The 16071-nt window shown below is 42.0% G+C and overlaps 1 protein-coding gene across 1 annotated transcript in view; it reads left to right on the top strand.

Moving 5' to 3' along the window:
• The window catches only part of mgat5 (alpha-1,6-mannosylglycoprotein 6-beta-N-acetylglucosaminyltransferase), a 75608-nt gene that overhangs the window by 30399 nt on the left and 29138 nt on the right, over positions 1-16071 (top strand). The window contains exons 4-9 of the mRNA XM_070855439.1: positions 1341-1417; positions 3600-3689; positions 6461-6532; positions 9923-10084; positions 11712-11881; positions 13146-13280. Of these exons, the coding sequence (XP_070711540.1) occupies positions 1341-1417; positions 3600-3689; positions 6461-6532; positions 9923-10084; positions 11712-11881; positions 13146-13280 (706 nt within the window). The remainder of the gene's footprint in view (positions 1-1340; positions 1418-3599; positions 3690-6460; positions 6533-9922; positions 10085-11711; positions 11882-13145; positions 13281-16071) is intronic.

The following is a 16071-nucleotide window of genomic DNA, read 5'->3' as shown; positions in this document are numbered from 1 at the left end:
ATGGGCAGTCTCCACCTGTCACTCCAAGACTAACAAAGATTCAACTGGCCTAAAGTGCAGAGAATTTACCGTCTGCAGCCAAGTTAAATCAAGTCAAATCAATTTTATTTATATGGCCCCATATCACAAATCACCATTTGCTTCAGGAGGCTTTACAATCTGTACAGTGTATGACACCCTCTACTATCCTCACTCCGACCCACAACTTCATGACTTTTTAAACAGAAATCTGTTCAGGCTGCCTTTTTATATTTTGGTTTTGAAACAAATCTCTAGTAGTGGCTAGAGGAACCTCACTTTGTGGCACATCCTGTTTAGCCTCACCACACAGCCATGTTGGTTGTCAGTTGGGCCGCATCCTGGGTTTCTTCTTTTATCCTATTTCATTTCTTACACAAGGAAGTCCCCACTTTTGAATCACAGCCAAATGTCGAGTCATCCAACAGATGCTATCACCTTTGCATTATGAAAACAGCTTTTCATCTGTCTGCTGGTCTTTTTGTTTGTCTCCTGAGCTGGAGGGGAAATTGACACCATCGGCTAGCCAAACGTCCTCATAACTTGGCCAGAGGTTGGCAGTTATTTTCTATGGGCTGCTTATGTACAAGCTTCTTTGGTAGGCAGGCTCTCAGACATTGCTGCATAGGGGTTTTGTTTGAAGGGTTACAGGTGGAAATTAGATGAACGCTACTTCATAGAGAGGTAAATAAAGAATATAAATACATTCAGTGGCTTCTGCTAACAAAATACAGACCATAACTAGTATCAAAGAGGAAGGGTTATAAGTTAATAATTAATTACCTTGGAAAGGTTGGTTACTTGAACGGTGAATTAGTTACCAAAGGAAATAAAGAAACCTTGGGAACATGGTCAGAGCTAGAGAAGTGTGTGACACAGCTGCAGTGGTTCTAGTTCAGTCCAGTGTGTTTACATCTGTTGGAAATGATTGTCCAACACACAGAGCTGCCAGTAGTTCAGTTACCCACACACTTCTTCGTGGTGGTGGCCTCCTATTGGCTCACAGTGGTCTGTGCAGACATTCTCTGTAAGTCATAGATGATATATAGAAAGCAAAGAAACACAGTCTTCGTCCTCCCTGTTCACACCTCTGAAGGGAAAGGCATTATGAACTGTGGGGTAGGAGTATGTGTTCCTGAAATGTTAAAGTTTACATCTGCTTCACCTCCAGTGTAAAGATCATTCATCCTGTTAAAGCTACAGACAGTAAAAGACTTTAGGAGCCAACTGACTCGATCTTATTGATTTTTTTTCTTTCTCTCACTCTCTTTTTTTTGTCTCTCTCTGTCTGTCTCTCTCTCTCTGTCTCTCTCCACCTCCAGACCTCCTAAATGGAGCCCAGGAAAAGTGTGAGTTGCCGCCTTTGGATGGCTTCCCTCACTGCGAGGGCAAGATCAAGGTGAATCACACACACTACAAACACACATAAAGACAGCCTCTCCATCTCACAGTCTGTGTTTGTCTTCCACACTGATTTTTTTTTTTTATATATATATCTGAGTACACTATTTTGAAATAAGTAAAAGAAGAACTGTGTAGGTAGCCTGAGCAAGAAAAAGAGCAACACCTAAAGAGAGATTCAAACTACATAAACAGAAAATCCAAAGAAAGAGATGAAATTGCACCCTCACACCCACACTGTTCTAGGAAGAGGAGCAAAAACACAGACATACACATAAACATATTTGACCACCATAACCTCTACACAGATAGGTAACATATTGTGTTCAAGGCAGTGTTGTGGACTGTTGATTTGTAAAGTAAGCGGCAACTTGATTTTTATCTTGACAGAAAGCAGAATTCTGCATCTGTTAGGAAACAAGCCAGAGGCATGCCTATAATTTACCGTGTAGCAGAAATGCAGCTGTTTGGAATAAATGCAACAAGGTCATCAGTGATAATCCAATTAAAGCTGTAGTAATCAGTTTTTTGCTACTAGGGGGAAGAAATACTCCAAAACAAATCTGGGACCACTGTCCAAAACATTGCTCCATAGCTCTCTCCAGTTTATGTTAAAAGAAATTATTTTTCTTTGATTACATGATTAACCAGCTTAATAAATAGTGGGTTACTCGATCATGAAAGTAACCAATACCTGCAGACGCATCGTTTTTTATAGCTAACCTGTTAGCAAATAATTACTTCTATAAGCAGTCCATGTGTGGGAAAATCAGACACTATGCAGGATTAATATTACTGTTAGCGACAACAGACACAGGTAAATACACACACACACACACAAACAGATGTACACACACTTTCAGTCCAATATCTCTGTTTTCCTGTGTGTGTGCTGGTCTCCCTGGAGCTGATAGCGCCCTATCATGTGCACCATCTGCTCAGCTACTCCCAATCTTCCACTGATACTGTCAGCATTTCCAACTGGGCGCCAGTTGATGCCAAGGCTTGCTCCAGACGCGCACACGCACACATACACACTTAATGTAAATGAGCCTGTTCTCCGAAAGGCATCAAAATTCACCAAACTGGTTTTCCACGTCCGTTTTACTATCAGCACGCAGTTTTTAACATCTGACAAATCCATTTTCTCAGTTTAGAGAGCTCTTAGGTTGTTGTTTAAACAAATATAGTACAATTTTCATGCCTTCACCATCCAAGCGACTCTGATCCAAGCCCATCTGCCAGGTCTCCCCTCCATGAACAGCTCTCATTTCTCAGCGTTGTATTTCCCTGTGTGCTGCTCCCATAGGTTACCGCAAGTCAGCATGCATGATGAACCTGGCCCTATGAACTAAGCAGGATAGCTGTCGGCACACATTGTAGCTCAGCAGCCCTTCCACTCTGCGTGTACCCCAGCATTTCATTCACAACAGTGCCACAGAAGTCAGCCTGCCAGGGATCAAAGAGACGAGCCAGAGCAACATTTCTCCTTTCAGGGTCCAAACACTGCTGCACCATCTTCCTCTATTTTTTTGAATTTTTGCTGTTACTTATTTTGGAAAATTTATCGAGGATACATGTTCTTCTGTCTTAGTCAAGAAAGCTGTTGATTTATTTCAACACATTCACACGAGAGCTGCCCCAGAACAAGCTCGCTCTTTTCCCGTTGACTGCCAAGCAGTTCCACTGGATGGCTCGCACATGTATTTGATGAAAGGGGAAATTGTGTCTCTTTTATTTTCAAACCCCAGATTTTTCCGTTTGATTCCAGGGAGTGAAGCCAATGACTTTTAAGTCTCAGTCCTTCTTCTCTAGCCCCTCTAGCCACAAAACAGCCTGGTCTATTCCCACCAGGATAGTGGAAACTGCATCGGTAGCTTACGCTGTAGATTTTGCAACTGTGCATTACTTTTTCTCTCAGCATCGCAGCCTGCCTACACACCACAGTCGCTGGTAAATTGCAACATAAACCTTCCTTCTTTGTATCATCCAAAGAGTCAGTGTGAATGCAAGAGTAGAGTTACTCCACAGCCACTGATAGAATACATCTGACTCCTATTACCACACATTGGGCTCAGACTTTTTACTGATACGAAGGTTTGAGCGATTGGAGCGGGTGATTTGGTTGAGAATGTATGTGGGGCTTTGATTTAATCTTGTCTTTTCCTCCTCTTCCTCAGTGGATGAAGGAGATGTGGCGCTCAGACTCCTGCTATTCCAACTATGGCGTGGATGGATCCACCTGCTCCTTCTTCATCTACCTCAGTGAGGTGAGCCCTGCGTGTGCATGTGATGTGTAATAATTGTAAATGCATGTTTGAAGCTGATGAAGGTGCCTAACTCGCAGATGTATTAGTAGGAACATTTGCATCTAACATTTTAATAATTTAGTCGCTGTTCATCATCGTACTAGCACAGACATCCCAGAAAAATGCATGGTTCAGAGCCAAAGCACCTGTACAGCATTCCTGTAACCTGAGACTGATCACATAAGAATGAAGTGCTAAAAATAAGAGCAAAGGAGAGAGGTAGAATGGATTTCATTTTTAATGAGAGCAAATTAGAGTGTGTTGAAGAGGACTGTGCGGTGGAAAGAGGAGATGATTCAGTGGAAAGGGAGAGAGAGGAGGGTACTTCTTGAAGAGATGAGTTTTCAGCCTCCAAGGGAAGACGTGGAATGACTTTGCTACTCTGCTTTAGTCTCTACATATCCTCAGCAAAGAGGATGAAGCAGCCACACCAGCATGGAGGAGTCATACATTATTGAGGAGCACTAACGTATAGAAGCTTGTGTTCTTCTGCGGGACACTTTGAGACCTTCAATTTTGCATGACCAGTCAACATGGCCCGAATCCATTTCTAGTGATGAAATTAATCTTGTTGTTAATTCTAATGAAAACCTGATAGAGAAATTGATCAAATTTGCTTCCAGCTTCTCTGTAATGGCTTGTGTTCATCCCTGAAAGTAAACTAAAATTCCACCTGGTAATGATTTGCTGTAACACGTTCCCCATCACCATCTGAATACAAAACATGCTGACATGAAATGCTGGCTTCAAAGCGGTTTTACACTCTTTCACAGATCCGCAAAGCAGCTCTGCTTCCCATGAGACACAACTGTGATTTCTCCTCATAGATTACAGCTGATCACTATTCTGCTTGATTCAGATGGTTCAATATGTCCCTCCGTTCTACTGGAAAAACGTCCATATTAATGATTTGTGAGAATCAAGGTTTTATATTCGAAAGCTCTTCTTCTTGTTTTAAGAAAACTTCTAATGGCAGAAAAATAAGACTTCTGTCATGGCTTCAGCTCTGGAAAGGTCAGTATCCTGTCATGAATATTGTATATGAGCTGAAAGCGTTACAGCGAACTAAGACGGAACACAGAAAGCCTGGCCTTCTCTGTATAGAAATAGAAGTGAGATGGACAACAGCAAAATCCATTAGGAGGAGAGAAACCTTTCCTTTCTGGCTCTCTCGTCTTGTCTCTGGTGCTTATGAGAAACTTTACAGGACAAACAGAAACACATTTGCTTTAAAGAACAGTAGATTTGTAACGGATCAAAGATTCAAAACACTGTCTTCTGTCTGTATGTCTCGATGCTGCTAATCTAACAGCCCTCAGCCTCCGCTGCTGGTCATGTGATCTCACAGTTGCCATGGTAATAAGCATGTATTTCCAATTAGAAACAGCTGCAATCAGTATCTCCATCCACTGTGGCTCTTCTCTAAAGAGCACACAGACACTCAAACACACACCGTTTTCCATGTATAATTCATACTTGTCGACCACCGCATTAACCTTGTGACGGGGCAAACCAGCGAGGGCAACATATCATGATGGATGTCAGCTGCAGAAGGTCGGGGCTCAACTTGCCTGGCTTGCCTGTGCTGTGGTTTGAGAAGGAGAATAAACACACCAACACCTCCTCTCTGGTAGCTTTTACAGAGCAATTGTTAGTCTCTTGTTGCTGAGATCGGCAGAACACACACATCACTTCTGTATGAGACTATGTGGCGAAACAGCACTCGTGCTTAATGTAACAGGAAGGAAATGCTGAGTGAAGCAGAATTTGAGCAAGAGAAGTTCACTTAATTTACATGTAATCACAACACAGGCTGTTATCCATAGTGACATTACAGTCAGTGTTAAGTGAGTGTTATCTATTTAAAATCTTCTGTGTGAGTCTTTCCCACCTTTTGTCTCATATGGTCATTATAATAGAGCCACAAATCTATTAGTCATTTATTTGTCAACTGTTGAATTAGTCACCAACTATTTGGATAATTGGTCGTTTTGAGGCATTTTTGTAAAAAAAAAAAAAGTCGAAATTCGTCAAATGTGAATGCCGTGAATGCGACTCTGTTTCCTTGACTCCCAGTAAACTGAATATCTTTGGGCTGTGTACAAAACAAGTTCTTTGAATGCGTCACCTTGGGGTTTTGGAAATGGTCGTCAACATTTGTCACCATTTTCTGCCATTTTATGGATTAATAACCAACATTTTTTCGATAATGAAAATAATCGTTAGTCGTGGGCCTATTTCATAGCATCCCCTTAGATGAATGGATCACAGCAGGTCCAGTCCAGTAAGATACCACCACCATTCAGTCACTCATCTTTTGTTGAGTATTTCCTCACATACAGCCTTCTTCTTGCCAGATGAATACAATCTTGCTATCCCCAAGGCTTAAGTCATATTCAAAGGTTGGCAGCAGAAAATGTGTGCTTTATTGCTCTCTAGATATGTGCAACATGTGTCATAATTAGATTTGATTCAGCTGCCCTTTACGCAAATCAGATGAAGCGCGACTCAGCAAATATTTGCATGTCAGGCAGTAATTTGCAGCAGGCTTAGTAAATATTCTATAACTCAACAAGGGCTCACTACAACACCTCAATAGTTATTGTGTATTAAATGTCTTTGAGTAACTGAGTCTTCTGAAGTGCACACCTCTCTGTTGCACTTGTGTGTGTGACATAAAAAAGCAATAATTGTAAATAAATAATAGACTTACTTTTTTTGTGGTTTGATAGGTGGAGAATTGGTGTCCTCGCCTGCCCTGGAGGACCAAGATCCTGAATGAGGAAATAGACAGGAGGGGACAGGTGAGAAACACAGCAAGCAGCTCCTGCTATCTGCAAGCCAAACACACAAAGGACACTTGAACTACTTCAGCTGCCACCCTCATTATGAGCCTTTCAAGGGCTCCTGTTAGAAGATGTTGCTTCTAACGGTCTCTTCACAATGTCAAAAAACAGACATTTTGTACTGTTACAAAAACAGGTTTGTTCTGATATTTGCAGTCGTTGAAATGATAAAACTGTACCAACTGTCCAAATCACTACTTAAAAGATATCTTTGGTATTTTAAACCCCCCCCTTTTTTTAAAACATATTTTGGGTTCAAAATGTCAGTAAGGTACAAAAAGTTTTGGAATTGATCCAGCAGGTCGCCTCAGCTGGCAGCCGAGAACGGGCAGTGAGCAAGTTACAATGGCTGTAATGTAATCCTTAAGGGCAATTGCACCACATCAAAGTACGTCCAGTAAAAGTGCTTGTTTTTGCCACTGCCAGGCTCAGGTTGTTATTCAAAGCGTCTGACAACATTACAGAAAGTATTCCCCACAGAGATAGACCTGGAAGACCCTGTTTTTTAAACCCACAAACAGCCATTGTATGGCACAATTTAAAGCCCTCAAACAGCAGCGTGGTGGTGCAGTGGTTCACACTGTTGCCTCAGCAAGAAGTTCCAAGTTTGAATCTACAGGTTTGTGGTTTGAACCTTGAGTCTTTCTGTGTGGAGTTGGCACATTCTCCCTGTGCTTTCTCCAGGTACTGGCTTCCTCCCACAGTCCAAAGACATGCAGGTTAATTGGTGACTTTAAATTGCCCGTAGGTGTGAGTGTTAGCGTGAGTGGTTGTCTGTCTCTGTCGGCGCTTTTACATGACAGTTTTAGCTCGACTCGACTCGACTCACCTCGCCTCGACTCGGTTTGGGTCGTTTGCCATTACAGTAGCGTCCCACCTCAAAGTGGGTGGGGTCGTCATAGCAAGACGGCCCGAAACTCCTGCGGCGTAATTTGTATGCGACACAAACACAACTGAGGACATGGAGTGTTTGGTTCACCTCGTTCACAGAAATAATAAAAACACACGGTCGCTGTTGCCATGGTTTTAAAAACGGCGGGTTAGATTGTTGTGAACGAGTCGCTCTCATGACTCATCCAGTGATGTCACTCACTGGCCAATCAGCGGCCTGCAGTATGTTGACGTCACATTTTCGGCTCGCTTGGAATCCCGGCCGAGTAAAGACCGTGTCGAGCCGAGCCGAGTCGGTGCTAGTGGAAATGCGTGATATGTGTCGGCCCTGTGACTGACCCCACCTCTCGCCCAATGTCAACTGCACTAAACAAGGGATGGAAGGAAATCAAGCTCCACCGACAAAAACAAGAAATGTATCTCGCAGTGTTAGGGAGTGGCTGGTCTACCTCTACCTTGATGGGTTAGTATGTTTGTGTTGTTGTGTATTACACAGATATAGTGTTACATAATAACCTAATGACGTAGCTTTGTTTTAAAGCTATGCAGCATCATTACTACAAAAATTGCCAGCAGTTATTGGGATGCGTTTGGGTGCCAGATGACATTTCAAGTGTCACGGCTGTGGTCCAGGTGGCTTGAATGTATTAATTTGAAAGAGGCTTGTAAGTGTGTGTGACAACTCCAGACTTTATGACAGCAAGTTTTTCCATTAGCATAAATGTTTAAACTGAGTCCCTCTCGACGTTAAGCCCCACTCCATCATCCCGTGTAATGTGGACACACTGCAGAAAGTGACACTCAATGCCTTTTAATGGGATATTTAATTTTAAAAAACTCTGGCACTAATGTGAGTGTGGTTCTCAATATTTAACTGTGCAAAATGAACAGAAATGGCAGTAAAATGTGAGAGGTAATTTCCCCTCCAGTGTGTATGCTCATATTTTAAAACGGGGCAGCAAATGAACAAGCAGGCTGAGGCTGATCCACAGTGTCAACATGCCTCGATTGCATAAAAGAGTTGAGCAGTTCTCATAGACCAAAGCCGGAGTGACGGGACCTTGGGACAAATCTGGAATAATGATCTTCTATCCCTGCCAATGCGGCAGCTCACTCAAATCCCACTTAGAGCGCTTCTCCGGGCCGACAGGCTTGTGCACAGTCCACAGTATCAGTGCTCCTCGAAAACACACCCCCTTCCCTCTGCTGCGGGTGAATCAATATTAAGCACTCTTCATCCCCTCTCTGGATGCATCAACAGCACTGAGCCCTCAGTGGTGGGGAGATGCCATTTGACAGGCTTTGGAGATTTTAATTCAGGCCCAGATTTTAATAGGTTCAGTCCGCGGAAGTGATTTCCTGTCGTGATGAGGGATGCTAATGCCCCGCAACAGCCTTGTTTCAGCCACTTTAGCAGCTGGTAATGGCACTGTGGTTTCTTTTTTGCTCACTCCATCTTTCTCTCACTGGCTCTGTCCCATTCACTGCTTCCCTTTCTTCCTCTCAACCTTTAATTTCATTATCTGAAATACACATAGAGAAAATCTAAATATTGTCACCTTATAATGTCTGTGTGGTATTCAGATGAGGCAGAGTTGTATTGAAGTGGAGCGTGACTAAAGTCTGTGAATGTGTCCGACACCTCAGCCTCAGATTCATGTCTGTATTCTGTTAGCCACCACTCTTACACCTGATACAACACATGGTTTCCCATCACATCTCATTTATAGACATCATGTTCATTAATGTATCCCACTAGTACTGGTAATATCTGTCATTTGGCTCTCTATAATGTTCTCCTCTCCTCTTCTCTCTCCAACATATGTTGTCAGTACAAAGTCACATTTTTGTGCTCCCTCAATGTATAATTTTCTCCTCGGATGCTTCTGACAGTTTATGATGGTTATTATCACCACCACAAAATCTCTTGAATTCCAGCTTCGATGATTAGAGAGAGATTTCTCGAACAAATCGGACACATAGAGGTTGACAAATGGTGCAGCATATCAAACATTCATTTATGCACCCATTTGTCTGTAACTCATCCATGTGTTTCTTTCTCTATCATTTGATCCATCTTCCAAGATGCTGCCAGTTTAGATAAACTGTTTATCTTTGTGTTAGACTTTGAGCAGGGTTCCTTACCACTGTTCCACTAGAGACGAGTCTCCCTCCAACAAAAACATCCCTTTAGCCATTTGCAAAGTGCAGTAGTCAATATTGCAATTTTAAATGAGATTAGATACATTCTTAAAGGTCCCCAAGGGATTATGTCATGACAGCAGTAGAGAGAAGGATAAAAGCATTTGAAACAAACGGTTATTTAGGACAATACAGCAAGCAGCAGTGTCTTTGAAACAATCGTTTACTCCTAACATTATCTGGTGACAAAGGAACATACTGCACACCAGTAGCATACACACACAGACTGTATCACTGTCATCTCTGCGTGTGCAGGCGGAGGTGCGGACCAGCTTCGAGGAGCTTTACCGTGTGATGTCACAACGCGAGGAGTTCCGCTGGATGATGCTCAGGATCAAACGCATGGCCGAGCCGTGGGTCAGTGCCATCCGCTCGCTGGCTGCCAAGCAGAACCTGGCCAGGCGTCGCAGGAAGAAGGTGGGCATAACACACAGCACATCGTAGTACACTGGAGAAATCAACTGAGATTTTTTCTCAGCCATGCAGAGTCTGATATATTAGCTGTATCAGTTGGTGACAGAATGCCATAAAAAATTGTTACACATTATTACTTTACCAGCCAAACAGACGCACACACACACACACACTTGGCCACAGAAATGGGTGCAGTCAGATATAATGAGTGTAATTCCAAATCTAGACTTATTGGGAGAATGCATCCCCTACTCTCACAAAAAATACCACAGCTGTAGTCATGAAGTCATTAACTTGAATTTTAATGTTTCTCTTCCTTTAAAGGCAAAAAATGTAACCCCTGCTGGAACTTCATGAAAACACCTCCCTGTAGCTTTCAGCCTGTTGAAATATATGCACCACACACACACACACACACACACACACACACACACACACACACCCACACACACTCACACACACACACACACACACACACACACACACACACACTCACACACACACACACACACACTTGTAGACAGCCCCACTTGTGCTCCCAGAAGAAATGGCGTTGGGAAAGGACTGACATGGATATTCCATTGTGTCCTAAGCTGGTAGTGTCTCCCAGTACTGAATAATGTACTCCACACTTTCCACTGGCCTTGTGAATAATTCACATCACATTCCCATGATACCTTGGTGCTGACGCAAAGCAGCAAAGGAGCGGATACAAGAAACAAGAGCCCTCATCCATCCATTTATCTATCTATGTATTTATCTATCTATCCATGGTGACATACCTGTCCGTCCATACTTTTCTGTTTCTCAATTTAATCTACTCAGTCTATAATTAAACAAAGAGCATTTTTTACTCTCTTAGTACAGATACTGTCAAAGCCAGTTCTTTATTTCAGCCACTAATCTCTTTTGGATATTAATCCGCACATATTAATCCTTGACTCGTGTGCTCTGAGACTGGGGCTGGCTGTCAACAATGAAAAATGCGTCGGTCACTTCAAACAAAGCCTGCTATTACTTCCTACTCCTGCTGTGGAACATTGTGTTCCCCTCAGCAACTGAAAATCATCCGATGTGTGTGTTTGTGTGTGTGTTGTTCATATTTTAGTTAAGTTGTGTGTGTTTTACTCAGCATGTGCACCTGACAACATGCAGGGAAAAATTGGAGCTGCTTTTACAATCCCCCACTAGGATAAACATGTTTTTACGTTGTCCATTTAGTTTTTTTTTTTAATTCGAAACCAATGGGGTGTCTTTGAGTTATTTCTCCACCATTCTTCCATAGAATATTCTCTTTTTCGACATGAATCTGTGCAGGAATATAAAGGTGTCCAGATGTCAAGTATCTCTTTTAGCTCCATCCTTTCATACATTATACACTCACACACTGAAAAACGCCCACATCTCTAACTGTATCTGCAGTTGGTCAAGCCAGCTTCTGTTGCACTAGCCTTGACCAGACAATGTGTTTTCCCACAGAAACGTTAGTGTTGTAAAAGTGTTATCCACTGTTTCTTTGAAATTTACCCACAATAATCAAGAGAAGGACAGACTGTGGTTTGAAAAGACACTGGTTTAAATTCTGCCCTTCACTACCCCTCACAAATTCACTTGTTTTTTCTTCCATCAGATCCTGGTGCACTTGGGCCTGCTGACCAAGGAATCAGGCTTCAAAATAGCAGAAAATGCCTTCAGCGGTGGCCCACTGGGCGAGTTGGTCCAATGGAGTGATCTCATAACCACACTGTACCTGCTGGGCCATGATGTTCGCATTTCAGCCTCCCTGGCTGAGCTGAAAGAGTCAGTACCAAACATACTGAGTACTATGATATATATAAGTACACCTAAATGGGCACTTTAGGGTTCACTTAGTCCTATATGTGAAGACAATGTACCTGTCATACACCTCCCACTTGTTCTGAGTTAGACTGGAACTGCAGGAAATAATCATGCATAATTTCTAGCGTTTCACCTCGTCAGAGTCGATAAAGAGCTGAAAGTCTGATAAATTGCTTCACATGATGTCACGTGAGTCAGTGTCAGGTTGGTTTGAAAGTCTTTAAAGTAGAAAGAAGTCAGCTTACCAGACCTCTGTAGTGAGCTTAAGGCCAGACGCTCAAGTCCACATTACCCACTAATGCCATCACATCCCTGAACCTCCCAACTAAACCGTTGATGGTCAAGGTGCATTGTGGGCGATGTAGGCACCAGGTTTTGACAAGGAAGAGCAATGCAGTGAACAAGAAAGATGATGCCTCTAGTTCTGTTGCATCCATTTTGATCATCTGACAATGTTATAGCAGTGCAATGCTAAAACAGAAACAGAGTTCTCCTTTAAGCCAAACACAGCTGGAGCCAAAATTAATAATGACTCTTGTGTATCTAGTTGTACGTCTGTGCCGCATATGCCTTAGGTAAGATATAGAAAATGTTTGAGAACGAAGAAACGCTTGGTTCTAAATAACAATGTTGCATATTTTTGCTGCTATATATCACAGATGGAATGAAAAGGGTCTAAAGACAAAGCACCTATTGTTTACTTCCTTTTTTATGATAACCCAACACCCTCACAGTATTTGCTTATGGTTATTTGACCAAGGCCTCCCATATTATTTGTTTAATATTTGTTTGTGGTTTATGGCACGCTGACTCACCTTGTCTAGTCTATCCATACATGGATACATTACAGTGTAATATGTGTGGTCATGCTACCTGAATTCAGCAAATTCCCTGAGGTCTGTCTTTGGAAATACCAGCGTATCTTAGAAATTGCGTAAGACAAAGAACATACTACTGGATTTTTCTCTGTATGAAAAGAATTGTTTGATTTTTAAATATTCATATCCAAAAGTCTAAAAGTTTCATGGACTATTAGAGTGAACAAAATTATCCTCCCAAAGCGTCTTCCCCAGCTTCCAGAGGGCTAGAAGAGCAAAAAGTTAGTGGTAGCAACATGATTTTATTCACCCTTAATGTGACAATTTTAGCTATGTCAAACCAGTATCCAACTGTAGCTGCTTATGTTATGTGTGCCAATGTTTTAATTCCAAACATTTCTCTCCAGGATCATGCGCAAGGTCATGGGGAACAAGTCCAGTTGCCCGACCCAGGGCGACAAGATAGTTGAGCTCATCTACATCGACATCGTGGGCCTCACCCAGTTTAAGAAGACGCTCGGACCTTCGTGGGTCCACTACCAGTGAGTGCATTCATGTTTCATTTTAGGTCAGCATCAGCTTCACTATCAGCTCCTCCTGTGTGTGTGTGTGTGGTAAGAAATCTGTCAACTATCTGACATGATTAGGGACAGTTGTAGACCCTGCCAAAACAATACAATGTGAAACTGGTGGCTCTTATAATTTCATTTAATGCTTATCTTATTTGTTTGACTTTATCTCATTTGTCCAGAGCATGCACTGTCTCTTTGAACCCAAGTCATCATGTCAGCCACTCAGTGAATTCAGTAATTTGTACAGTTCTGTAATCTTATGCCGCCTTTGCCGGCTGTAGTTTAACGGCTTCTGCCTCATGTCTGAAGGGCATTGGGTTGAGGCTTGTCTGGCACTTCGTGGGACAATGAGTCTATTTTCTGCTCATACATTACCACAGTTTCCCAAAAGGAAAGTAGCGCCTGTTATTCATGATGTTTTCACCCACTGAGTCTATTCCGTCTCCAATTGCTCCGCTGAGGACTGTAGATGAGGCCCTCCCGGTTTGTTCAGATAAAGCTCTCATCAGCGTAGACTGACAGGAAAAGAGTAGGAACAATAAGTCTGGAGGAACTAATGGCCCCGCCAGTTCCTCCTGCCTGTCACCAGGTTTTGTTTGTCTGCGACGCAACACCTCAAACTGCATCCGCTCCCTTGGTGCCCTGAGGAAATTGATTCAGCCTCAGGTGTAATGTAAGGTCCAGGTGCTGTTTTCTACATTATTTCTCCTACCATTCTTGAATACTTACGTCAAAACACTTCATGTCACTGTGTGTATTCTAGGAGCTTTGTGAAAGCTACAGTTGTCTTAGCTTTTCTGCTAAAGTGAGGTGCAGAGAATTCCTCTGTGAAACCATGTTCTCCTGACTTTATTTGTCAAACAGGAAGGCAAGGAGAAAGATATCCTATGGACAGAACATGCCACATTTGTTTGCATGTCAGATCCAAAGATCTTGCAGCCAATAAACTGTCATCATTGTTTTTTCTTTTTGTGTATGGGGACAAAGCTACCAAGTCTGTCAGGCAGTTTTGTGATTAATGTGCTCTGTTATTGCCCCAGCTATCTGCCTTATAGTACTGTATTGCTGTTTCATACTATTCCAGAGGAACAAGAGTACTCTAAGCTATTGTCTTCTGGGTGTAAACCAGAGCCAATGTTGCCTTATTGTTCTATTTCATTTAATCCTTTCAACTATTAAGTTAATCAGGCAGTGCAATGCCATCTGTATCAGCTAGGCTGCAGAAAAATGTGCCAGCATATATCAGTTTTATATTTAGTGTCCATGGCAATAATGCAGAAATGAAACTGGTCAAAATGGTAAAAAAGTAGCGTGCGGTCCGCTATCGTTTTGCCTCTCCGTCCTCTGACCATCCATCTCTTTGTCTCTTCTGGCTTCTGTTTCCGTTTCTCACTTCCTCATTTTAACTGTTTTAACACTGCCTGTGTGTATTGCTTCTGCCTGTATGCGAGTTTGTGATTGCTGCCACTGACTTTCATTCAACCACAGTGTTTTGTGGTGCTGTCAAGACAGCAACTTGCTTTGACAATTGTGTGAGTTGCACATCATATAATGGTCAGTATTTTTAATGTATTTTACAGTTTTATTAGAAAATTGTTAGAATTGACCCTTCACCTTGCTGCCCTTGCTGTAGTTACTGTTGTAACGCCTGTCAAGCTCTCCATTTTGCTGTGTTGCTGTGTTTGCTCAGTTGATGATCCATGTAAAAGACATAGAGCAAGGTAGCTAGTTTGCCCTGGTATAATCGTATAATGTTAAAAGAAAAAAATGAATATCAGACTGTTATTATAACAGTTTCTTATTGTTTCCATAGAAAGACATCATAAGATACTTAGACAATAAACTCAAGACTTTAACTTCTTCCAACAATGCTCCACTTTTACTTGAGAGGACTTGAGGATGAGGACAATCCGATGACTTCGGCAAAGTAATCTAGATAAGCTTTCTCAAATCCTATACAGATAAGGTATACACTAAGGTAGTTTGTTTTATAGGTGAAAATTATTGATTATTATTGTTATTAGTTGTAAAGGATAACAACATATATCAGGTTAAAGTCCAAGTAGAAGACATTGCCCGTAAATCAATTAATGTGTAATGAGAAGGCCGCGTTATCCAAAAGTAACAGATAATAATCAGATGTTGTAAGCTGCTCTCAGTAAGATAATCAGTAACATATTAGTGTATATAGTGTCATTACCTTATATCTGTTTATCATCCAGCTGTTGTGTTTAGCCTCAGGTGTGCACAGACACGTGACAGACGCTCAGGTAGAGTCATGTAAAACAGAAATTCACACATGATATCAGGTTCCTAAAGACCCATATGGGACCATTTTATTTATAGCTGATTTCACATGGGAGATAAACGTAGCAGAAGGGAAGCGTATCATTTACAATAACCATTGTAATACATTAGCCATGAGGCATTACTTCAGGTGGATTACATTATAGAGAAATTATACTTTAAAAACAACGTCCCCACACAGCTTGATGGGAATATTGCAGAAAGTGTCACTAAGTACATGCTTGTTGAGTTGAACAGCCTCAACTCGTGCCACATTATGACGCCCCCTCAACAACTCGCCGGACTCCGAATGTGTGCTGAAAGCCTCACCGCAGCTATATTTACATCATGTCATGCCTCCAACAATGCTTCCCCATCTGTTGAGGATATATCTACTGGGGACAGATGAGGGTTGTTTTTCTCCGGAGCGAGTGGAGATGGCATGTGGGCATGTTGTTGTTGTTGTTCTGCTTTC

The sequence above is a fragment of the Pempheris klunzingeri genome, chromosome 24 (assembly GCF_042242105.1).
Source record: "Pempheris klunzingeri isolate RE-2024b chromosome 24, fPemKlu1.hap1, whole genome shotgun sequence".
Lineage (NCBI taxonomy): Eukaryota > Metazoa > Chordata > Actinopteri > Acropomatiformes > Pempheridae > Pempheris > Pempheris klunzingeri.
Note: the sequence above shows the minus strand (reverse complement) of the source record. Positions and strands in the feature narration are given on the sequence as shown.